The sequence below is a fragment of the Ambystoma mexicanum genome, chromosome 3q, assembly GCF_040938575.1.
Source record: "Ambystoma mexicanum isolate Mex_15411 chromosome 3q, UKY_AmexF1_1, whole genome shotgun sequence".
NCBI classification, from domain to species: Eukaryota; Metazoa; Chordata; class Amphibia; order Caudata; family Ambystomatidae; genus Ambystoma; species Ambystoma mexicanum.
In genome coordinates this window covers 383,610,213-383,635,275 of record NC_090926.1, presented here as the reverse complement: position 1 = coordinate 383,635,275, position 25,063 = coordinate 383,610,213, and the positions used below count along the sequence as shown (strand labels likewise).

The 25,063-nt window shown below is 45.6% G+C and overlaps 1 protein-coding gene across 1 annotated transcript in view; it reads right to left on the bottom strand.

The window, feature by feature from the left end:
- Positions 1–860: 860 nt before the first annotated feature.
- Positions 861–25,063, bottom strand: part of NDST1 (N-deacetylase and N-sulfotransferase 1) — a 500,062-nt gene continuing 475,859 nt past the window's right edge. Inside the window, exons 13-15 of the mRNA XM_069654041.1 lie at positions 12,323–12,432; positions 10,177–10,279; positions 861–7,444 (exon numbers count right to left, since the gene is read on the bottom strand). Coding sequence (XP_069510142.1) covers positions 7,325–7,444; positions 10,177–10,279; positions 12,323–12,432 — 333 coding nt within the window. The 3' untranslated portion in view covers positions 861–7,324. The remainder of the gene's footprint in view (positions 7,445–10,176; positions 10,280–12,322; positions 12,433–25,063) is intronic.

Here is a 25,063-nt window from a genome sequence, read left to right as displayed (position 1 = left end):
TTTATTTTAGGGGAAAGTGGCTAAACTGTTGCAAACGTCATTGGTTTGTTACTTTGTCTTTGGTGTTGTAGTTATTCCCCCCAAGCAGGCTCTGATTTCTCGTTCGTTTTAATTATGTTGTTTAGCGTGGGCTTGCCTTCTGCCAGCTGTTTCCTTAACCTTGGGATTTATTTATTTACATTTATATAGCGCTCAACAGCCCGGGGGATCAAACTATTTTGTCATTTTTTAAAACCTTTTTTATTATTAAAGCAGAGATGGTGGTCTGCATACCGCTTTTGTAAAAATAAGATTGTTTTGTCCACTATCAATGTCTGCAGACTTGGCGGCAGAACAAAATGTTGCGAGTATTTTTTTCTGGACACCCATCACAGATATCGTTGGCTGCAGGCAAGAAATCTCTGCAATTTAAGCACTATTTTAAGACGTGTGCCCAGCCAGGAGGACACAGTTTCAGATCCAGACAGGGAAACTCAGACCTTTATCCAATGTCTGATATTCTAGCACTTAGAAAAGGGATGAGCTAGCAGGAAGCACTATATTTAAAGATTATTTTATTTCCACTCACGGAGTGTATCTGCAGCTATTTTGTGAGCACTGTCATTGATCTATGCCATCAACCACTATGACAGTTAACAAGCATGCAGTCATGAGCTAGTTGATTACTATGACGTACACTATGAAAAGAAATGCTCGAGGGAACTTGACACGATGACCGTTGTCACTCATCTTAGACGCAACAAACTATTGGACGTTTCACCATGCAAGGTTGGTTCTGTAAAATAAGGAACATATTGCTAAGCATCTTCATCAGTTCTTACAATGAACAAAATCCAGAAAAAAGAACACGGAGAACATAATCAATGTTGTACATTTTCTTTATTTCTGACCCAACAAGAGTAGTGAGTGGTTTTTGCCTGGTTTGAGTTTCTTTGTAGTTTGCTTTGTAAGTTATCCTCATTCCAGTTAATTTAGCTTCTCTGTTAGAATATGAATCTCGCTAGATCTGCACATTTACATGAGAATTGAATAATTAAAAAAAAGTCATAAATCCATAATGACCCCAATGCAATAAATATAGTGTTGAAATTTAGGAAAAAACGACCTTTGCTACAAGAGAAGACATGGTTCATGTGGGTTGAACAGTTGGCTGCATACTTAAAAATAAAGTTGAAACAATCCTGGTTTTTCTTCTTGTACCTTTGGGTACTTATTTTACATCTGGCAAATCTATACAAATGGAGGTAAACTTTATTTTCAAATACTTTTACAACAAGGAGATTCCATTAGGTTGTGGACACCAATGCTACTGAATTTCATGCATTTCCACTGGCCATTCGGCCCACTCCCCATTCCTACCCATAACTCTAACGAGAGGGTTACTCTTCAAGATTGGAAGGGCAGCATTTGAATAAACGTTTCCACAGAATTAAAAAGGACCTAGAACACATGGTCCAATGTGAATTCTATACACAATTTTTAAGAATTTTCAATTTTCCACATGTTTCTTCCCACTCCTGAGACGTCATACACTTTCCGAAAGCTAAGCACACGCCTTGTTTTGACCGAAACATACAAAATTCTAGCCAGTTCCTCAGGATATTTTCCATATATTATCAAAACTCTGTAGCAGGAATTAAATGTATGAACATGTTCAAAACCACAAAATTCAATGTTTTCTTGCTCCGGCTGCACATTTGGAAGGATGTGGTGCTAAGAGTCAGGGGGTGGAATGGTAGGAATGGGCGGGTGAATTCAAGAACTGATGAACCGAGCACTGCGCACAACTGCCATAGTCCTACAGAAGTAACCATTAGTAGTATAGCAGAACAAATGGCTGCGTGGCATGAACAATGCGCTTCACATGTGGAGGCTACTGAATGTCATACTTCTGTTAAAAATTTAAATAGGAAAACGTGATCAACGATAAAAGGCTATGAAACAAAACACTTGCAATGTAACAAACTCACAAACAAAATAAAATAACAACTGAAACCAGCAGCACAGATGCTGTGGTTCGATGGTACCTCAAAGGATGACGGGGCTCTTGAAGGTTCAGTTGCACGTGTGCATTGCTAACACTCAACTGACTGTGCCCTAGTCCCATATACCTGCCAGTTGACCCGCCTGTTGATAAATCTCCCCATCTCTGAGAAAGGCATGTGTGCTTTGGAGCAATAAGAAATGAGAAGAGGTTTGACATGTTGCCCACAATTAAGTGCACCATAGTGCGTGTGCTGGACCATGGAGGCTATATAGGGTGTTCTTAAATTACATCTTTCTAAGGTACGGACCTTGAGTAATTGTGTTTTTTTCCTATTCCTATTTTCACCAAGATAATGGGCATTTTACATCCAGATTTAAAAAGGTGTTTATTCAGTAACTATTACAAGTCTGGCAATCATGATCAGATGCGCTTTAACTGTCCAATTAGAAGTGTTGCATCCTTGCTGCAATGTTCTGATACTCGCCTGCTAGTTTAGCAGTGCTGCTAAAACACGACTAATCTCCTGTTAAAAGATGATTAGCCCTGCTGTGAAGTGATCGAATGTTTCGCTGAGTGCAAGTTCAAAGTGTCTGTGCTTACATGGGACAATACCTGCCCTTTTAAACACTACACCAAATTTCCTACCAGGCACTTTGCTTGTCGTTGCTGTTCAAGCCATGCTCATGTTACGTTAAACAGTATTTGTAAAGCGGCGCAGTCCCCATTTCCACTGCGTCTTAGTGTGGACAACCACATGGAAGCGAGAGATTGTTTCGCCCGGGGTGAAAATGTCCCAGTGGTGGGAAGCAGCCGTGACAAATCCAGCAAACTACAGTAGGGTTTGAGCATGTCTTTGGCTCGGGGAGGGTCAGATTTGGAGGTCTGTGCAACACTTAGTGTCTGTTAGAGTGGATGATGAAACAGTAAGCTCTCTGCTACTTACTCCCTTCTCCACAAACCGCTAGGTTCTATAGGCACTCTGAAACGAAGGTTGGCTTTCAACTGTGGCTCCTATGGGTGTAAGGCCTGGAAGTTGCGAGGTGTACTAGCACCCTTATGGGGATGGATAAGGTAGTATGGAAAGCTGGATCCCGCTATGGCTGAGGCTAGGCACTTTTAAATCATGGCAGCGGTTGCTCTCGTATCCAGTAGGGGTCAGGAGTCAGCTTACCCATGTAACATCTGAAGCTCTCCTTTGGATAGGTGTGGATAACTACGGTATCTTCTAGTTCTTTTCAAATAATGTGAGCAGCTGGAGCAGTATTATTTTCATTTCTTTTTTTATGTGTTCTGTTCCGTTAGATGATCAAATAATACAATGGTTTCCGGGACATAAAACGTCTTAGTTTGAGCACCCTTTTGCTCGCCTTCTGAAAGGAAGAGAATTGTTTTATTTTCTCATTCAAAGCAATAATAGTTGTCCGGAACTCATGTCCTAGCCAAATACCCACTGTATGATGCCATAAGAGGTTTCTCAGACTTGCAGACGGTCAGTATAAAGTCTTGCCTTATTCTGTGAGTGGAAGGCAAGCTTTATTATGGCATGGTTAATTGGTGTGCTCTACACATCCCGGCAGCACAGTATCCTTATTAAGAACCATAGAGGACATCTGCAACATTTATACACAAAGAGCCAGGGTTAACCGAGACTAGTTCACGGACCAACTCTGACCAAACGTGGAAACACTCAACTATGCTCTGACAAGACTCATTGCCAAATAAATAATTGATACAACGATTACCGTTGGTTTACAGTGTTTCGAAAGCCCAATGCAGTCTTTGCAGGACAGAAACTAAAAATATGTTTCTTTGATTTGAAAGGGGTATAAGCACTTTACATGAGTGCAGAGCACATTGAACCCACCACCATCATGTATGGCAAGCCAACAAGTGTCCAACTCTTTGGGTTGAACTTAATGTACCTTGGTCATGTTTATTCTCAGTCCATTTTGCAATTTACCAAAAGTAAACTTTAGAGGTTTCGGTATCATGGTTTCTTTATTTAATTAATATTTTGTGGCTTTTGACAACTCCGCAGTTACTGGCTCTTTTTGCACTGAAAGCTGGAGCACAAGTTACCCCAGCTGCATTAAAAAATCAATTGCGACTGAAACTCTGGCAGATCTGGTTGAGCTCAAACAAGAAGTAGAACAACAGTTAATCGAGGAGGAAATCGGTGCTCCCTGTGCTCATTGCATTGATAACCATAAAGTGCTGCATATTGACCGATGCAATAAATCTGATGCTCTGATAGGACCACAGGAACTTCCACTTTTACCTCACTGCCCCACAGACCCTTCATACAAGTAGTTTTGACATGGAACAACACGTTCTATGAGGTTTAGACCTAGCTGAGTTAAAAGCATGATTGTGTTTGAGCTCAAATGTAAGTGAACACCCAGCCAGTCTACCTCTCACCCCCTCAACAGAACAGCCAATCTTTCAAAGAGCACAGGAAAACAGAGGTGTGGAGCCTCCACCTTGGGAGACACATATATGCTGTTTCTGCCAGAGCTGCACACACCGGTTTGACACAGGATGTACTTGGCTACAATCGTACAGGCCTGTCAGAGGCACCAGAATTTCACGAAATCTTCTAATGGCTCTGCTGTCCAGTATACAGTCATCTTGGCAGCAATCTGCACAACCAATACAGAGCATTGGTCACAATCACACATGCAATTTCCCACTCTTCATCCCTCTCCACCTCTGCCCACAACCAAATGGAGAATCAGATTACCCGAAGATGAGGCTTTAACCAGTCAATGGTTGAAAATAAGACCATTTAACTATTCCAATTGTGTTCCAATTTCTACCGTCTTTAGCTACAGACCTGATGTAGTCTGTGGGCTATAATTTGATACAATGTACAGTCCCAAAACCACTGTATATAGACCGCCTACAGGCAGAGTGTTAACACCTAGGAGGTGGGGACATTTACCAAAAGCTCCCTTTTGAAATACTTTGAGAAACTGGTTAATTCTCTACCTCTACATTTTCCGCCAAGAGCTTTTGCAGTTGTTGGTGTGATGTCAGCTCCTTCTTCCATCATCATGCATGCTCTAAATGTGCCTTTTCTAGTAGTTGCACACAATGAAAGAGCACTAACTATCATAAGGAGAAAGAAGAGTTTTAATATCACATATGTTGGTGGTTCACAGTATTGTGCAAAAGGTTTGGTCAGCATCTTGTACACGTAGGTCCACCCTTGGCTTTGTATCTTCAGAACGTTCTACGATATCCTAATTTCTGTGCTAATAGTGAGTGAGACGAGGCTATGCAGAGGGGAAGAACACATCACCACAGGCACGAACTCATTTCCAGTATAACTTGCATATTTGACTCTCACTCACTGGGATTTTATGCCCCAAACTATTTTATCCTACTTTTGCCCAACCATTCCTTGCATAGGGTTTTAGTGCATAGCCCTCTTGTCCATCGGAGAATCATTGTGTGATTGGCAATCCTTTTTGAGAATATGCATACCTTAACTTCTATGCATGCACAACTGACAGATGAGTAACTTGGCTACTGGGAAACAAACCTATTTACTCAATAGCGCAAGTGGCAGCACTGCACCCAGTGCCCTTAGCTACCAACATAACCGTTTATCTACCCTTTGGCCAACACAAGCAGGTGCCAGACGAAGTTTCGTTTAACATGTTTGTGACACTGCCAGCAGCACACACCAACAGTTCAATTACTGAGAACAAGTTATTTCTACCCATTCTCCTCCTCGTTGCCAGGAATCGCCAAGCTGCGTTAAGGTCAGCTGCAATTTCAAGAAAACGGGTTTGCTGCCTGGACCACTGTACCATAAAACCAATGCAGCCCAACATGTTCAACCTCTTTATCCCACGTCCCTTACAGATGTGGTTACTGAACACCCCACCATTCCTGAGCTGGGATGAGATCTGCTAATACTGAGAAACCTTGCATTAAAAACAAAACTGATATTTACATGGAAATAAACATCACAATACAACCAACCTCCGGAGAATGAAAGAAAAGATTAATGTAAGTCACCATGGGCGGACATTTGGCGCAAGGGTGAAACATGATGTTCCACGTTGGTACTCCACTGGTAGAAAACAACCTGAAAAAAAAGGTTTTTAAATACTAAATATGCCTTTTCCATATTTTAGTGGTTGAGGTGCCTAGGCCAACCCTTAATATCGTCGGTCCAGTGTGAGGCAGCACAGAGAGTAGGGTTATTTCTTGAGGTGCCATGAAACCACCTGCCCCCCCCCCAATCCTTCAGAGGAGCAGTTAGAAGTTGTGGATGTGTTATATTTGGCGGGCTCTTCAAAGCTGCACAAGTCCGTTACCACAGGAGAGAACACATATCGCAAGTGGGAGGTGGGTGGGGACCGTTTCAAAGATGTCTTCAATGCCAATCGGGTTGCCCTTCGCTCTCTATGAAACGTTATACAGTTCTTCACTGATGATATTGCTTAAATTGGGTTCCTGGTGCTAGTTGGGCAACTACTATTGAATCTGGAGAGCATGTTTTTTGATGCACGATTCTTTGAGGCATGGACCCCGTGTCTCAACCCTCATGTTTGTCTGACAATGGCAACTGAAGTGTGGGGGACGAAGTCATTGGTGAACACGTATTGCACAGTCAACAAAAATACTTTTAAAAAAAAAAGACGCTTTGCTTTCAGCCCATGGAAACTGCACTACCCATTTTTCAGGTTCCAGCAAAGAAGTCTTTCGTAAAAATACTCCATTTGGTATGGAGTGGATTTCTTCCACTGGCTCCAAGTGCAGCTCACATTGTGGAACGGGTGAAGCTTCCCTTGATCCCTTGGCTCGATACAAGTCTCTCCAAGATGCTCTTCTATTTAGTCTATGGGTTTCATCTTCTCCACTGTTCCACTGGTATTGGCCTCCAACAGTTAATAAGGCATTAATACTACAGTGAGGATTGTGCACCGGAAGACTCACCACGCCTAAAGAGTGTGACCTCAAATAATAGCCTTGCAAACAGGAAGCAACCTATAAAACAGGTGAATTCCTGAGTCGATGTTGGACTTTGGGTGAGGGAGATATTTATGGAGAGGAGTTCATTCCACTGGTTTAACAGATCGGGAGTCCCCCAATGGAAGCTGCCCCAAACCAAAACGAGAGGTTCTCCATGCAGAGCCACTTTGGTAACCACGCAATCCGCTGGTTGGTCCCCAGTGTAGTGGTTAGGCTCTATATTGCTCGGAACGCTCTTCAGCTGGCACAGCGTATTGTTTTCTGTCGTCGGAGCCACAATAATCCTGGAAGGCATCTTTTGCTGCACTTCGACCCAGAGAGGAACTGTGATGCTATTTGCAGCACCAGGAGCTACCTGGCATTTTGCAGCTCTTCCCTCAGCCACGTCGGCAAAGTCTGGCCCATTTTGTACAGAAGCTTTGAGAGCTCAATATTGTGCTCGTGATAGTAGTCTCTCAGGAAGGATCTTGACTGTAAAGCAAGAAGAACAAAGAAGTATTTGGTTATTGTAATTCAGCAATTTGAGAATTAAGAGTCAACAGGACAACAAATCACGCACTAACTGGGGATACTTGGTATCATATGAATCTCGGGACACAGAAGTGGTCCAAGAGCATCTTCTAGAAAGTTCCTAAAAGGACTTGCATTCTAATAATTTCAACAATGAGGTGGAGCTTGAACAATTGGTTAGGACATTAATACGATTTGAGGATCAATACATTGTAAGAACACTGGAAATGCAGTGCCACATTACTATCCGGCTCTCTGGATCCTGAGTGGCTGCAAGTTTGGAATGATGCAAAACGCCATAGCTTTGATCATCGCCTACTGCTAGAATATTAGACAGCAGTGCAGGGAAGGATTTGTATGTGCTGGTGGAGGTCACTCTGTAGCCTGCTAATGGAGAATGAAGAGGTACTGCAGAGACAGATTAGTTATAATGTGGTGTTGTGTGTATAAGAGTGTTAGACTAGTGTGATCACTGCAGGTCACGCGAGAGGTGCACTGGAAGAGATGTGCAGAGTCACAATTGTGGTCTAGCATAGGGGATTACAAGTCACAGCTAAGGTGCAATGGCAGAAAAAAATTCTATGACATTTAACAAAAGCTCTTCCCATTCCCAAGAGTACAGTCACGGTGTTAGGGAGAATTCTCAAAATGTGCTAATTCCTCCCTACCTTAGAGACCACCAGCTCTTTTGCTGAACTTTGGGACTCTACACTTTTTAATTCTGTTTGTTTTCTGTGTTTATTTCTTTTGGTTATGGAGTTTTAAGACAACTCCATAGGGATCATCTTTTTTACAGCACCTTCAGTACAGTGACACAGGGATGTCTTTTAGACTTCCCAAAGGTTTAGATACCTTCTGTGGGATAAACTACTGTTTCCCAGAGAATGTAAAGTGAAATTGACTTTACTAGTCTTTCCAAATTTATAGACCCAGCATACACCATTTTACAATGGAGTGCTAGAGGGGTTACATAGTATCCCCTGTGTCTAACTACTCAAGTAGCAGTCAAATGCTACCCTTTCCTAGTAAAAAGGCTGGTGGCAGTGGTTTTACAACGAACTACCATGATTTTTCCCGAACGCGAACACCGGTAGCTAAAAATCACGGGAGCCATGTTTTTCAAGATGGCGCCTTAAACCACTTTGTTTAAACAGGTCCCGGTCTTCTTTTTTCGCCATTTCTTTTTGGAAAGGTCCTTGTAGTGTTTGTCTCTGTGCGCCAAACCAGGTTTGGTCCCTTCATTCGTATGCCATTGGCAGGCTTCAGGAGTGAAGACCGTCTCTGGCGTCTGAGTGCCTGGGGTGGGCAGGAATTAAGGGAGGTGCCTGAAACTCCCTCTGCTTAGTCTCCTAGGAGACCCAAATGCACTCTGGCGTGATTGGCTGGCTGACTGTCCGGCAAGGACAGCCACCCTGCTGGGCGAGCGACAGCTAGGCTGGAATGAAAAGGAGAGAACTGTTTAAAAAGTGAGTCTCTTGGACTGGAAAGGAGAGTCGACCGCTGGAACGAAAGAACCGAAGACGAGCTGGAAGAGGACGGCTGCTGCAACTCCTGGACCATTGGTTTGCCCAGTGAAGGCCTGCTTCAGGTCAGAATTGCCAGGTTCATCTCGACAGAGAAGCACCTTCCAGGACGAATTCTTCCTTTGAGTTGGTGGGACCAATGAACTCTTAAGCCGCCTGGATACCATTCTCAAGTCTGGTTAGGATTAACCAGGGGGAAGGACACCAGCTTGTGTGCTTCAAGAACAGCTACTCGAACTGAACTGACTTCATTTTGTTTGCGTTTTCCGACGATCCAGTACAGTGCAGGAGGACCCTGAGCAGCTCCCTCTTGTCCCCATGACTGAGGCTCTGGAACAGTGAGATCTGCAGGAACTGGCAGGAACCAACGACTTCAGCTGCCTTTGTTCCTTCATACTAAGGTACTGTGCCAACCCGATTGAGAGAATGCCACTCTCGCGGTGAAAGTTTGTGAAACTTTCCCAACTTGCAGGCCTATCAGCTTGTGACCCCCAAATGATTCTTTTTCGCCTAAACTACTTCTGGGAACTTTTGCAAATACTTTACCGTTTCATACCAGAACTGCTCTTTCCTATCCTGAACACTAGCCCATTGACTTTGGCCTAGGCCTATTGACTTGAATTGAACTTTTCTGGTGAACTGAAACTATTTGCACTGTTTAACAAGTATATGTGATCTATTCTACTTACCTTGTGCCTTTTTGCTCACTTCTAAGTAACTGAACGGCCATTTGGCTCCTATTTCAGGGGAGCTCAAACGGTCTAAAAATCTTGAGTTTTGTATTGAAGTGTATTGATTTATATTATTAAGTTGCCTCCTTCTAGTGAAATGACTGTGTAATAAATTAATAAGTGTTTTACCAAGAAACCTTCAGTATAAATGTCTACTTGAACCACTGTGATTGAAAGCCCTCTGTGTAACTTCTCGTACTGCTCACATTCACTCTTCAGATAAGCCTGGCTGCTCAGCTCGCTACCAAAAACTGTGTGGAACAGACTTATACCAAAAGTTGGTTTGGCTTACACATGTAGTCCTAATTGTGTGTGGTGGTCCCAGAGGGTCCTGCATGCAATTCTGTCTAACACATGGCCGCTCCTCCTCATGTACCAAAGTAAACCTTCATTTAGTTGTAGTGCCAGTCTATTGCTGTGATCAATGCAGTAGCCTTACATCAGAGTCCATTTCTGGGTATTTCCTCCCTTTGCTTTTCCCCAAGCACTTGGTCTTTCCACCATCCAGAAGCTGGCACCAAAATCCTTTCTTTGGATCAAACCTATGAAACAAAACATGCATTAGAAACCGGATGGCTGTAGTGCTCTTAAACCATTGACATTGTGTGATGCGCGCTAGAGTTCCATCTGGTCTCTTTCCAGTTGGCAGTGGTTTGCTTTATCCTGTGGGCAGTGGTATTTAAAACAATACGGTCACAAATGGCGCTCACTGTGACTAAAGAGTGTTATTCTTAGGAGTGCGCAGCTTTAGGGTGAGCAGATTTACAAAAGTTAGAAAGCGTGACTGAGGCCTGCATTGCTTCTGATTGTGCAGTACTTCCTCTACACAGGCAAAGTAAGTTTGTACTGCTGCCTATGCTGCATTGGTTTAGTGTGTGGAGAAGGATGGCATTTCTGCTGAGTTTGCTATACATGATGTGCAAGAGGATGTTAGTCAAACTTTCATTGATGCTACTAATGTTGCGAATGAGGGATGTTTGTATTGCCTCTGTCCACGTGGTACCCAGGGTTGGTTGGCCCATAAAATTGTTTAGGGCACCAATGAAAAAGTGGCCTACAGTTGTAAATGGCTATTCATTCGTTTTGGGATATTGTTTGAATAGTACCCAAAGGGGAGTTTTTTTTATCAGATGTGATGCAAATTGCGCATTAAAATGTTTTATTTACTCAGCAACAGTGGTGAAAACTATTAGCCACATAGTGAAGTAACACACCAAACTGGCCCACATTGGCCAAAAAAGTGGCCCACACTTTGTGTTTTAGTTCGGCCAGGGGCCTATTGCCCTATAGGCTAATTTGAGCCTGGTGGTACCTGCTCAGTATGTGAAATAAACATGTAGTACTACTGCTTGTGCTGGACCTGCTTTTTGTGTGAGGGAAGCTTGCACTGCTACTGCCCGTGATTGAGTCCGTCTCTCTCTGCTTCTCTGTCTGTCTGTCTGCCCGTCTCAGCCTCTAGCTCCATGTCACCCAGAGTCCTTCATGGGTACTTCAGGCTCGCACAAAAAAAAAAAAAGAAAAAAAAAACTCGTGCAATTGGCACGTATGGTTTTAGAATTGTACAGCAAGCCAAAAGGTACAGCCGTATTTCACTTTTCTGAAGTGCACGTTTGAATCGGTTTCATCCAGTATTCTTGCTTCCAGTAGGATTTTTACCGATCGATTTTCCTTTAGTGTATTTCTTCCAGTTAAAGATATGTCATATTAGTATTTTCTTTGCACTCATTTAACATACACCATTTTGCAGTTTAATTTTTTCAGAAGCCCATACCCATATTCCTTGCCCATTAACCCTCACCCTTTTGTCCTCGAATCTTTCTCCACCCACGGTATATCCAGCCACTTCAACCCAACCATTCACCCCTATCACTTTACATCCGACCCTCACACCCAGCTTCTAACCCATCGCCTACATCCTAAACCCTCACCCTATATGTATACTTATTCCAACACTTCTTTCCCTTCACTCTTAACCATCCTCTTACCTACCCTAACACCCTTCTTACTCATTACTTCAACCATAACGACTCAGCCCTGGTCCTTCATCTCTAACGGTACACCCCAAACATATTTCCCTTGAACGTTTACCCCATCACCTCCTTAACCTTTCACTTCTGGTCTTTAAATCCTCGCCCTTCACCCCCTACCTTTTCTCAAACCATCACCTCTTATCCCTTGCATTTCGCCCATAACTCTTCCTCCTTACTCGTGACCCTTTGCCCCTAACCCTTCCCCACAACAAGCCTCCCCTAAACCTTACAAATAATTGTTTTACTCTAGGAAAGTCTGGAAATACTTAAAGGAAACTCTTTCTTGAGGAAAATCACTAAACTCGAGGAAAATGCGCAAGAATGGAGTGCTTCTTGCAACTTTGCTTGGCTTCATGAGACCCTGTTTTCCATTGGAGGGAGGCATTCTGCTCTTTTTTGTTCCCATCATGAAGCATTTTAAACTTTACTGCGCCTTGCACGATGAAAAGGCCTACCAGTCAGATTCACATACAGCATCAGACTTAAGCAACTTTTCCTAGACTTCCATGGGTCCGTGCCCTTTAATCGTAGGCTTGCAATAGAGGGTGTACTTACGCCAAGGTCTTGTGGTAGTCGATGCTGTTGGTCACGCCAAGAAATTTCTGGACAGTTTCCATCACATTTGCTGGCTCTGTGCGGAGAAGCTTCCCATCCAAAACCAAGATCTTGGAAAAAGAAAAAGTCTCACTGTTAATTGACTTGCTCATTTCACCTGTATAGCTCATAATCTGATGTTTATCATGCTACATCCCAGTGTCTCCACTCATACTGGAGGGGTATATGGAATCATTTAGCGGTAGCACACATAACGAAATCCCCTGAGAGACTCTTAGTTAGCAAGGGGCCAGAGAGACTGAAAATTCGAGATTGCAGCCTTATCAGAAAGTCAATAATATCCCCCACCGTAAAACCCCTGTGTCACTGACAACACAAAGTCGCCTCACCTCCCCGTGCTCTTTAAGGCCAAGATGCTGTACATTTTTCTTGAGGAATACACACTTCACCTTTCCTTCTTCTCTATTACACGTTTCATTGTGAAGAATACCCTGCAGGCATAGTTGCAGCATCACCGATTCCAAAAGCCTGGTGCTGCATCAAAACCTGGTGAGATATTGCTGTTGGCAGCGTGGGAGGGGTTTCATTTTTGACTCTCTGAGCAAAGTTTGGGGAATGTGGGAGACTAAAGGGTAGATTTCCGTGTGAAATGAGCAGGGATTCCACCCTGTGCCAATTCAGGCAGGCCCCTTAGACATCCTTCAGCCCTCAGCTTTGCACGAGAATGGCCAATCTGAAGATTCTGTCGAAGGAACATATGTTGCAGGTGCATCTCGCATAAGGTAGCCCCTCTGCTGAAGTAGTTCACTACCCAATAGGATGGGCCTTCTTAGTCTGTCAAATGTCTGCCCTGCCCTTGATGGGCAAACGTTCCAGCAGGCCACAGGGCATAATACTGGTGCATGTGAGAGTAAGGTTGGAGGCATTTCTTAGCCTGCTAGCCAACATACTAAGGAAGGTGAACTGGGTTACTGCGGTCCTCACCATTTAAGCTACCTACTTTCTTGCCTCCCATAAGCTTTAACAGTTTCTGGTAATGTCCACGTTTCCACACTGCGTCTACCTCATCTGCCAACACGCAGTTCATGGTTTTGTTCCTCATTGGGTACAATTAATCTATTTGAGACAGAAAGAGCAAGAGGGAGCGCGTGACAGAGAGCGAGAACGCATGCAAGAGTAATAGAGCATGCAAGAGTGAGTGTGAGAGAGTGTGCCAGAGAGCAAGCAGGTGGCATTGGGAGCTACAGAAACGCGACCAGTCTGAAAATGGGCAAGGGTAGGAGCACAGGGTTGCAGGTTGTTTTGCCTTGGAATGCCTACTCCTGCCTTCCCCTGACTAATCGACCGCCCTCATCTCCTACCACCTTACACTACACAAATTCAACACAGGAAGCTGCCACAGTGCATCAACACTAGACGAACCACCAGAAAGCTCTCTTTTCTAGCCTTGTCACACTCTCTCACATCAGCGGCTAACCAGACACAAAGCACCGTAGTCTATCAGATAATGGGCTCTTCCCTATGGATAACGTGCTACCAAGTTTCTTCTGCCAAACCTATGGAAAGCAGACTGAAATTCAGGAAATTCTGACCTGCACCCATCAACACCACAGGTTTTGCATCTGCCTTTTCCACTGTCCCACTAATGAACCCCAACCCCTTTTATTTTACAGAGCCAAATGCAGCGACACCACCAATAGTCGCAGACAGGCGCTATACAAGACCACTTACATTCCATTATTATGTAAGCTCATCAATTTTAAACTTGACCAGATACAAAGCAGGACAAATGCAGTGAAAAAGAAAGGTAAGTAATATATAATGAGCTTAAAAAACAGTGACAATAAGCCAGGACTATTGTGTGTTTGACATATATCATCACGCATTGCAAACATGTATCAATAATACATACATTTAGTAAAAGGTTGATTTCATTTGTCAGGACTCCATGCAGTTCTCTAAAATAATCAAAACCATACCAGGGTGCTTCATAGGTCATATGATACATGAATTGCAGGAAAATCAGACAGCTTTGATTTTTGGCCAAATTAAATTAACTAAGCCTTCGAACGTAGGTCTCTTGGATTGAGTAAACACATATGACATTTCCATTATATTGAATGTACAGACAGTGAGGCATAGAGGAGAGGGTAGGTGGACAGCAGCTCATGGATACGACCATTTGCCCCACTATTTAGAAATGTGTATGGTTTTGCCAGTTTATCTATACTAGCTTCTTATGGGGCTACGGCTGGCTTGAAAATGGTGGCCTTGCGCAGAGCAGATTATTGCAGGTGACCAAGATCAGTTTGTTTAGAGTAAAACGTGTATCCATACCTATTCAGAAGTCCACGTGTCCCTTGAGTGAAACTCACTTACCCAAGGCCACCCTGGTGTAGCCAAGGAGTTTTTAACGGTACTGATTGTGATGTGCCTCTGCAGGCTCAGTACATAGGAACCTGGGATGCCCTCTTGGAATCAGGTACCCTCTTCATGGTGACTGCCCGATTCCAAAACTGTCCGCTAATTTCCCAGTATTTCTCCTCTAGTTATCTGATGCCAGCTGTTCATGGACATAGCCGCAATACATTTTTGATTAAGTGGCAATTCGCAAGTATGCACACATTGGTTTTCTGTTTTGGAGGTTCATGGGCACGATCGCAGTTCGTTCATTTGTCTGACAAGCTGTAGACAACATTGCCTTGCGCATTCATTCTGGAGGTAACCATTTGAGTAAGCAAAGAGACAAGGAATGGGGTTGCGAGGCCGTGGGGATCCACCATGTACTGCCTCTAAGGCCGACATCATGCAGCAGGTGGTCTTCCCCGGCTCCTCAATGTGTTACCTTCTACTTCCTGGCCTCCGTTTCCAAATCGTCTTGTAGCCAGTGCTAACAGGTCCACAAGCTCATCAGCTTGAGGAATCGGGTGAGCATCTGCCTTGGTGACAACACTACGAATTCTAGAGTCCACGAAGGACAAGAGCTACAGGACTGGATGGACTCTGCAAGGGCTAAACAAATCACCCCTAGGTCAACATTCTTGGCGATCTCATAAATGATGTAAACTTTGACTGTAGCTAACTTTGCTGTTTTACAGGTATGATATCTGTAGTTTACATGCCATGTTGGTCCCATGGGGTAAGACCGGTGTCAGGGAGAACTCATAGGAAAAGTGTTGCTGAAAATCCCTTCATGCCTCCCTCTTGTTGTCTGTATGCCTTTTGGGAGGGGAGTGCGACTCCGTCCATTGATCCTTCTGTTGAACTGCACTGGAGGCGTTCTGGGAGAGGGTCACTTTTGCTATGCTCCTTTTCTGATGTCAGGAACAATGCTTTGCCTTCCTCACACCTGAGGTAAGGTTGTTGAAATGGCCACTCCTCCGGGAATCCATATGGCTATCAATGCCAACCAAATAATTAACTTCCCCATTTGTCTGATGACAGTGTAGGGGCAAGTCCACTTGTCTTCCAACGTCCTGTGGTTTGTAGGCCTCATCACAAGGACCTCTAGGCCCTCCAGATCATCAACCTGAGCAGCCCTCTGGTTACAACACTCTTTGATCTGGGCCAGGTTTTCCTGGGGGTTTTCGTTTGCTTTGGGACATGTTTTTCCTGAGGACCACAACATAGTCCACCACATCAGGGGTTGCACTTAGCGGGTTACCTTCACTGGCAGCATAGCCAAAAAGGAGCTTAAAGGTGCTGAATCCCACCCCTTGCTGTGGCACTTTGATGTAGACAAAGAGTAATCATGGTAAAAGCAGAGCCAACTTTCGCCTCAGGAGCGGTCCTAAAGCACCCCTCGTACGCCTCAATATCTTCTTGAAGAGCTCCAATAGTCTATTTCACAGAGGGTTGAAGGAGGTAGAGAACCTACACGTTATTCTACACTAGGTCCAAATAGCCTTCATATAAGAAGACATGAAGTTGGAGCCCCTGTCCGAAATGACTTTTGGGAAAGCAACTCTTGTGAAAAGCCCAACGAGAGTCCTGGCAATAACCTTGGCTGTGACGGTGTACATGGGCACTGCCTCTGTGTAGCTGGTTGCCTAGACTCCAAAAAGTAACTTTTGCACAGGATGTTTGTGGGTTCAAGGTACAACCATGTTGCTCTGTAACCTCTCAAAGTGTACCTCAACCAGTGGTAGCAGGGACCCATTTAACTATCAGTCTTACCAAAAACGGTCAAGTCGGGAAAGACTTGCAATGACCCTCTACCTAGGCAGCTACATAAAGCCAGTAGAAATGAGTAGTTAACCACTCCATGGCCTTCTTCACATCGAGGTGACCCACCAAAAGCACATTCTGGGCTATCTGGTGCTACTATATTTATGGGAACAAATGATTCAGGCTCTGTAGGATCACTGTAAAGCAGCCCATACTCTAAGCATATTTTGTTTTGACCTGGGGTTTCCCCTTTTCGATGGACAGGACATGAAGCATCAGAATCAATAGTGGGTCACTGTCTGCCCTTGTAAGAGGTCTTCCCTTTAACGACCTCCTATTGCAAGTACGTCTTGCAATTGAGGCAGGTCACTTAGGCCATACATACATCTCAGATCATGCAGAGCCCTCAGCTGCCTCTCTTGCATGAGCTGGGCAGTCTGCAGGGTCCATCTCAGGAACATAGGTAGCAGGTGCACCTTGCCTACTGTTAAGGATGTTGGGCAGCCCCTCTGTTGAAGTAGTTCACTCTTCAACAGTATGGCCCTTCTTAGCTTTTGTATGGGTGATCACGGCTGACATCTTTGCTGGAATGTTGTCCCAAACTCTATTTATATAATTGGACTCTTGTCATCTATCAGGATAATTACGAAAGCAGTAGAAAACGTGTAAGGTACCCCCTTGAATGCCTAGTGGGCACAGAGGAATCTTTTACCAGATCTTTCAGGGCCAGCAGAGTCCAGTCTACTGTTGTGGTACTGGCTCGTCGTTCTTAATTCAGAGCTCCTCTGCCAAGAAGACATTCTTGAGATAACACTGTGTGCTAGAGGGAATTGACTCGAACGCCTCATGGTGGCATTCCTAAACCCCTACAAAAATATTAGCACTATCTCTGAAGGGACATCTAAGATTAGGCCGACAGCCTGCACTCTCAAGGCCCAGCCCTGACGATGGGGATTTCCTCTTAGGTAATTAGATTAGCCACAGCTGCAAAATCTATATGGACTGCAGTCACCTTCACTTTTACCACCACCTGGTACATAGAGCTTACCAGGCTTCTGGGCTCCCCTGCTATGCACCCACGTTAGGGGCCTGAAGGGGTTGATAGTTTAGCATTTGAATTCTGTGCTCCACCTATTTTTGGGGAACCTCTGTTCCCTTCTGGTTTACCACATGTGCAAAACACACTGATCGGCAGTCAAAGCTAATAGAGTCTGCCACCTTGTAGCCAGGAGTCAAACAAACATTGACGCAGGTCTGTGGGACACGCATCTAAACGGGACTTCATGGACAGGTTAAAAAGCCCATCATAAGGATTTACTGGATTCCTTTCTGCTCATACAATTCGTTTTCTTGCGGTACCAAGGTATCCAAACTTTCTTCTGTGGGTTTCTGAAATTCCCTTGGTGTCTTCTCAAATGTATGCACAGTGCCCCTCATATAAAGCTATACATTTTCTGGTTGCATTATCAGAGTTCCAGAATCATAACGCTTCCAACTAGGAGGCAGACAACTGAGTAAACATGCTGCCTTGTACTCATCATTCACTTAAAGCAGCTAACTCAAAGCTGCAAGCCAGGACACAACAGCACATCAGAACCAAATGCACACATTCCAACTAAATCTTTGGGAAAATGGGGACATGATTGTGCACCATGACCCACCCGGGTGTAGTGGCACTGTTCATCTTTGCAGCTTCCAATTCAAGCTCCTTCAGTTGCATTTTATGGGTTCTGTCTTTCGCCTTCCCGGTCAGCTCAGTTTTCAATTTTTGCTTCTCAAGTTCAGCTGCTGTTTTACCAACACCTGGCTTCTTTTTTTACTGCCAGCTGAGCGCTTCAAATGTCATGCTCCATTTACTTGAGCCACAGGCTTCTTTTTTTGCTGGGCTGGCCGTTCAGACAGACAGGGCATGAGAGCGTGTGTGTAGCAGCGGAATATCCACCGATTCTTGCTTCTCTGGCTCTGTGTAGCTGCATCTTGGAATTGTTGTAGTGAAGCAAGCAAGAATGCCTTTGTTACATTGCCTGTCTTGACAAGTCTTGCACCTCCTCTGCCTTCATGGCAGACCAAGGAATCCCAGTGACCAGCTACATATGGTATAGTTACTTTGCTATCAGTGTGCTATTCTTTTCAGCAGTATTCTGTGTTTCATAGAATAATTTTCTGCCAACATCCCACCACTGCCACCATATGTCAAGAGGGTTTTCAGCAGCTCCATATTTAAAGGTGTGTGAAAGAACTTCCTACCACAATAAAGGGTTATCCCCAAGTCCACCTGACTCTACTAGTGGTGGAGCAGCCTAGTCTAAACTCAGAGCAGGGGCTCAGGTGTGTACAAGGTACAGTACAGCACAGCACTTCACAACATTCAAAAAGGGAATATCTACAGAACATATTAATCTGAATGGATCTATCCTATCGTGCAGGAAAAAAAGGCAAAGTAGACTTACTGGTAAGTAAGTAAGATTGTAAAATAGAGTTATTTCAGCATCTTTAGACCATGACCATACTAATTAGGATCACAAGGCGATTTCAGGGTCATCTTGAGGCATGGGGGTCAATTAGTTGACTAGTTTGGGTCTAGAAAGGTTAGAAACAATGTTAATTTTAAAAGGGACTAAAGATCTCCCGTAGACTTCTATTCTGTTGGTGTAAAGCCACGCAGGCTGCCCTCATTGTGATGGGAAATCAACTGCAACGTTTGTCCATACATTTTTTTATATATTTGATACAGATCATAAAAATTAAACAAGCAATAATGAAAAACGTAAAAGACAATCTCCAATACTAAAACACTGCACAACTGAATTAATTTCCACACAGGAAAGAAATAGTCCTCATTTAATATAATTAAAGTCTAGCTAAAATACAAACAATTATCAAGAGTCTATAAAGTACTACAATTAAGATGACTGTGTTAAATATGGTTTAAGTTACTTACCTATAACTATTGTTCTCCTTCATGGGTCGTTGTCAGGATGGGAATCCTCGGTAAAAGAAAAGTGTTTCACTTTCGCTTAAAAATTGTATTTCTCTTCTAAACCAATCACTGTCCTCTGGGTCATACTGTCCCCATCCAATGACAGTCCTTTCCCCTTCTCTCGCAGCCATCTTCAGATTTTTACTGCACGCTTCAGTGTTGGGAGTCTTCGAGTTTACTCTCCGAACTATTTGTATGTTTTCTCGTGTTCTTTACGGAGAAAGTTAGATTTTTGTGTGCTATTTGCATCTGCCGGTAGCGGAGACCCATTGTCCGTCAAGTTCCGCGCCCCTCGAGGGCAAAGATAGTCAAAGATTCTACAAGGCCTTTGGGACTGCTTCAGGCCCGCCGACCATGACTGAGAAGGAGGGAAGGTCCCTCTTCAGGCCCTGCACCTAATGCAGGCTACGGAACGTGTTTGTGGAGGACAAGCACCTGCAATGCCTCTACTGTCTGCACACAGACCACAAGGAAGTTGAGTGCGAGATATGCCCCGGTTTCTCCAAGACGATGAAGGACAGACATAGTAGAATGGCGGCGTGACTTAATGCCAAGGCCTCTGACCCATGCTCCAAGCAGGGTTATTCCTCCCAAGGACTGACTGGTAAGTCCTTTGAGGGCACCTCATCCGTGGGGGCCCAAGATAAGGCCAAGAGCCGCAAGTCCGAGTCCACCGGGTTCGCCACGGAAGAGGGTGCCAAGGTGGATAGGGCGTGATTGCCATCACCTTCCGCCTCCAATGCCAGCTAAGGGATATTTCTTTGGATATTCTGTCAACTTGACACACCTTGGTGTCAGAGATTCAGATGAGGATGGCTACGGCTCCGGTACCTGTGGTCACCCAGGTCCCCGGAGGAAGAGTCAACCGCCCCCATTTCAACCTCTGGCACCACGTCGGGTCCCGTCTCCCCCAGCAGACCCAAACACGTCACCGGATGTTATAAATAGGACGCACAGCGCCCGTAGCCTCAGTTGATGTTTTTTCCTCCATAACTTGTGATGTATTCGTACACAATGCCTGCTTGACTGCAGATCGCTTTGAGAGAACGTAAGCTGCAACAGCATAGGAAATTCTCCAGAGGGACAGGTTGGGAGGGCGATGTGGAATACGTTGGAGGAACATCCATTTCGAAAGAACGTTACCAGTTGGTAAGTAACTTGTTCTTTGAATGGCTTGTGTCCTCCAACGTATTCCACATCTTTGACGGACTCCCAAAGCAGTACCAGAGAATGGAGGAGGGAGAAGCATTTAGAATACCCAATCAAATGGCAGAATAAAGAGCCGCTTTACCAAAGGCCATATTTTGACCATGGAGCGTATCCAGGGAGTAATGTTTGACAAAGGTGTGGATAGAACCCCATGTCGCTGCGACACAAAAAATTCCTAATAGGAACTCCCCCCTGCAGGACTGTGGAAGTAGCCATGCCCCTAGTGGAATGAGCTTGCAACCCTTCAGGAGGGTCCTTGCCTGCCAATCTGTACCATTCAGTAATGGCGAGGATAATCCACCTGGACAAGGTCCGTTTGGTAACAGCCTGGCCCAATCGGTGTCCAGCATACCCCACACAGAGTTGATCGTCCACTCTGACCCTGGACATCCTAGGAATATAAAAGCTTAGAGCTCTCCTAGGGTCCAACCTATGGAGTCGCTCCTCTTCCTTACCAGCAGGGGAGTTGCTACGTCTGGAAAAGACACGGGGCTAAGCTGATGTTGGAACTGTTGGGACTGGGGGCTAGCTAGTCTTTTGGCTGTAGCTCCTGAGATTCTATCCGGGGCTACAACCAAAAGATCAGGGGCTATAGCCCACTTAGCCCCCCCCTAGCAACGCCCCTGCTTAGCAGGAGGAGGATAGAAAGCAGGAAGAACCACTTTCTGGCTCAAATGAAACTCAGACACTACCTGAGGTAGAAAGGATGGCTGTACCCTCAGTACAACCTTATCCTTGTGGAACACAGTAAAGGGTGGCTTAGATGAAAGGGCCTGCAATTCACTCACTCTGCGAGCGTTTGTAACCGCAACCAAGAAAACCGTCTTGAAAGACAACAGTCTCAAAGGACAGGAGTGCAAAGGCTCAAACGGAGTACTCATCAGGAATTTCAAGACCAAATTCAGATCCCAAACTGGCAACGGGAACGGCGGGAACACATTAGTGAGCCCTTTTAGAAATTGGGAAATCAATGGAATCTTAAAATAAGAACATTCTTCAGACGAGCGCTTGAAGATAGACAGCGCAGCCAGGTAACCTTTAATGGTACCCACTTGAAGGTCCTGCACCACTCGCAAAACCTACGCCCATGGCAACGGTACAGGGACTTGGTTGCCGGCCGCCTGGCCGAAAGCAACACCTTCAATCACGTCATCCGGGAAGTCCCAATCCTTATACCTCGACCTTTCGGATACCAATCGTGAAGGTTGAGAGTCTTGACCTCTGGATGGAGAACCTGAAACCCTGACCCCCCCCCCCAAAGCCCCCTGCGCAAGAGCAGATCCTCTCGGTAGGGAAGACAGCGGGGAGGGCAGATGGACATTTCTACAAGGTCCAGGTACCACGCTCTCCTGGCCCAATCCGTAGCAATGAAGATCAAGTGAGATCCGAACCTCCGCAACCTCCTTAACACTTGAGAAATGACGGAGACCGGAGGAAACGCATACAGAATTTGGAATGACCAATCCACGACAAAGGCATCTCTTAAGGCTCCTCCCGGAGGAAATTCCCTTGAGCAGATCTTTCACACTTCCGGTTGGCACTGGTCGCTAAGAGATCCACTTGCGGGGTTCCCCAAAGGGCGAAGATCTCCAGAAGGACTTCCTGAGACCATGCACTGCCTCTCAAGAGCGTCCGCCGCCGCATTCTCCTCTCCGGCCAGATGTACTGCCGTGAGTGATATTCCCTGCTGGATTGCCCAGAACCAGAGATGCTTTGCCTCTCTGCACAACGGGAGTGACCCTACCCCCCTTTTTTGTTGAGGTAATGCATGGCCACTGTGTTGTCCTTCATGATCAGAACACTCTTCCCCCGCACAGACGGCAGACAAGCCTTCAGGGCCAGCCTGATGGCCCACAGCTTTAACAGGTTGATGTGGAGTTTGGACTCCGACGGAGATCAACGACCGCTGGCAGTCAAATCGTCAGCATGAGGTCCCCATCCTGTGAGGGAATTGTCCGTCACTACGGTCACCTCCGGCCACAGTTGCCAAAACGGCTCCCCCTTCATCAGGTTCCCCTCGTTGGCCCACTACACAAGATCCTGTGAGACCGAGAGTGGAATCTGAAAGGCATCTGACATCTTGCCTGAGAATTGTGACCACTGCATCTTGAAAACCCATTGCAGGGATTTCATCCTCAGCCTGGCCCCTGGCACCACAAAAATTAAGGATGCCATGAGCCCGAGCAACCTTAAGAATTTGAAAGCCGGGAGACACTGGGCATGTTGAAATTTGTCCACCATCTGCACAATGTGATGAGCCCTCACCTTGGAGGCGAGCACTTCCGCAAGGACGTGTCCAACACAGCCCGATGTACTGGAGCTGTTGTGAAGGTATCAGATGCAACTTCTTGAAATTGAGGGAGAAGCCCAGCTTGTGGAGGGAGCGGCAGGTGAGACCGAGATGATCCATCGCTTGCTTGTGAGAACGCACACAGATCAGCCAGTCGTCCAGGTAGGGGTAGACGAGAATCCCCCCTAGGCTGAGATACGAAGCCACCACCACCATTAGCTTGGTGAAGACCCTCGGGGTGGAGGTCAATCCGAATGGCAGGACCCAAAACTGAAAGTGCGAGCTGCCAGCCGCAAACCTCGGGTACTTTCTGTGCTTTGGATGAATCGGCACATGAAAGTAAGCATCCTGTAGGTCCAGAGACACCAACCAATTCTGAAGTCGAAGGGCCTGGAGGACTTGCGAAAGAGTGACCATCTTGAACATTTCCTTCCCGAGAAGTTTGTTCAACCAACGCAAGTCCAAGATGGGTCTCAAACCCCAGTCTTTCTTTGGAATAAAATAAATATGGGGAATACCATCCCTTGTTCCTCTCCGCTACAGGCACCAATTCTATTGTGCCTTTCTCCAGCAGGGTCAAGATCTCCGGCACAAGGAGCGGATCTGGAAGCTTCAAAGAGACATTCCGCGGACTGTCGTGAGGCCGCTTGAGCAAGGGCAGGCAGTAGCTGTGGGCTATTGTATCCAGGATCCATGCATCCGAAGTAATAGCTCGTCATTCTTCGAGATGCTGAGACAGTCTGCCCCCAACAATGGAACATGGCCTCATAGTTGTGTTGGAGCAGCTGCGGCAGCTGCCTGAGCGGCTTTGGCACCCCTATTTCCCTGACCACCACAGGTACTTTTACGTTGACCCCTTTGACTGGCGGCTCCTCTCGTCCTACCAAAGAGGAGTAGAAACGAAAGGAACCCCCCCCTCCAGTGCTGTCCCTTAGGACGAAAAGGCGGAGGTTGAGCTGCGCTCAAAGTTTTAGCAGCAGCTTTTTAGGTCTGCAACTTCTCAAGCCTTGCTGCCAAACAAATGCGCGCCATCAAAGGGCATGTTCAAAAGACGGGCTTGCACATCCGGAGCAAAACTCGACTTCCGCAACCACACAAATCTGCATATAACGGTGCTCGCAGCCATGGACTGGCTAACACTGTCGGCCGTGTCCAATTGACTGAATGGAGTCACACATGGCATCCTTGCCATCCTGTACGAGAGCAAGGAACCCATTCCTTTCTTCCCCTTCGGGAATATGCTCAGCTGCTAGAGAAACACAATTCCACAAAGTGTATGAAAATCTTGCTAAGGCACTAGTGGAGTTGGCCGACTGCAGCGCCATACGCCCCACAGAAAACACCTTGCGTGCCCAACCATTGAAGCTTTTGTCGTCCCTATCAGGAGGGATTGTAGGGTACGCCGCCTGCCTCGAGGTGGCTGTAGCCGCCTGAACCACCAAACTCTCGGGAGTGGGGTGAGAGGAAAGGTAGCTGGGGTCGCTACTGGATGGGCAGTATTTTTTACTTAACCATTTGCTAACCGCCGGAAGAGATTCATGTGACTGCCAGGCAGCCACCACCCTTTTCTGCAACGTCAAATGAAAAGGTAACACTGGGTCAGAGGAGGGACCTTGATCCAAAATATCAGTTAAATCATCCTGAACAAAAGCTTCTGGAGGACTAGACCAACCAAGATACTCAGTGACCCTAGCCATCAGTCTCCTATAGGTTGACTCAGCATGAGCCCCAGGCTCAGGTCTGCCAAACCCCACTTACGGAGAAGTGTCCAAGCCCCTGGCATCATGAAGAGATTGACTAACTCTTCCAACTGACTGTCCCCGGACCAGACAGGAGCCACATCAGGCACATCAGGGTCAAATTCTGAATCTGACCTCTCCTCATCCTCATAGATATCATCCAGAGGGAGAAAAAACTCCTGCCTCGGGACAGAAGAGGATCTGGAATCCTTACCAGGCCTCACAGACTTGGAAGTAACCTTCCTTGGAGGATCCACAGTACCAGGGACCTCCATCTGCAAATTCCAGCCAAAAGGCCCCAAAAGCGTTGAGAACGTCAGCGGCTTCGGTGTCGACGTTGACACAGGCACCGACGG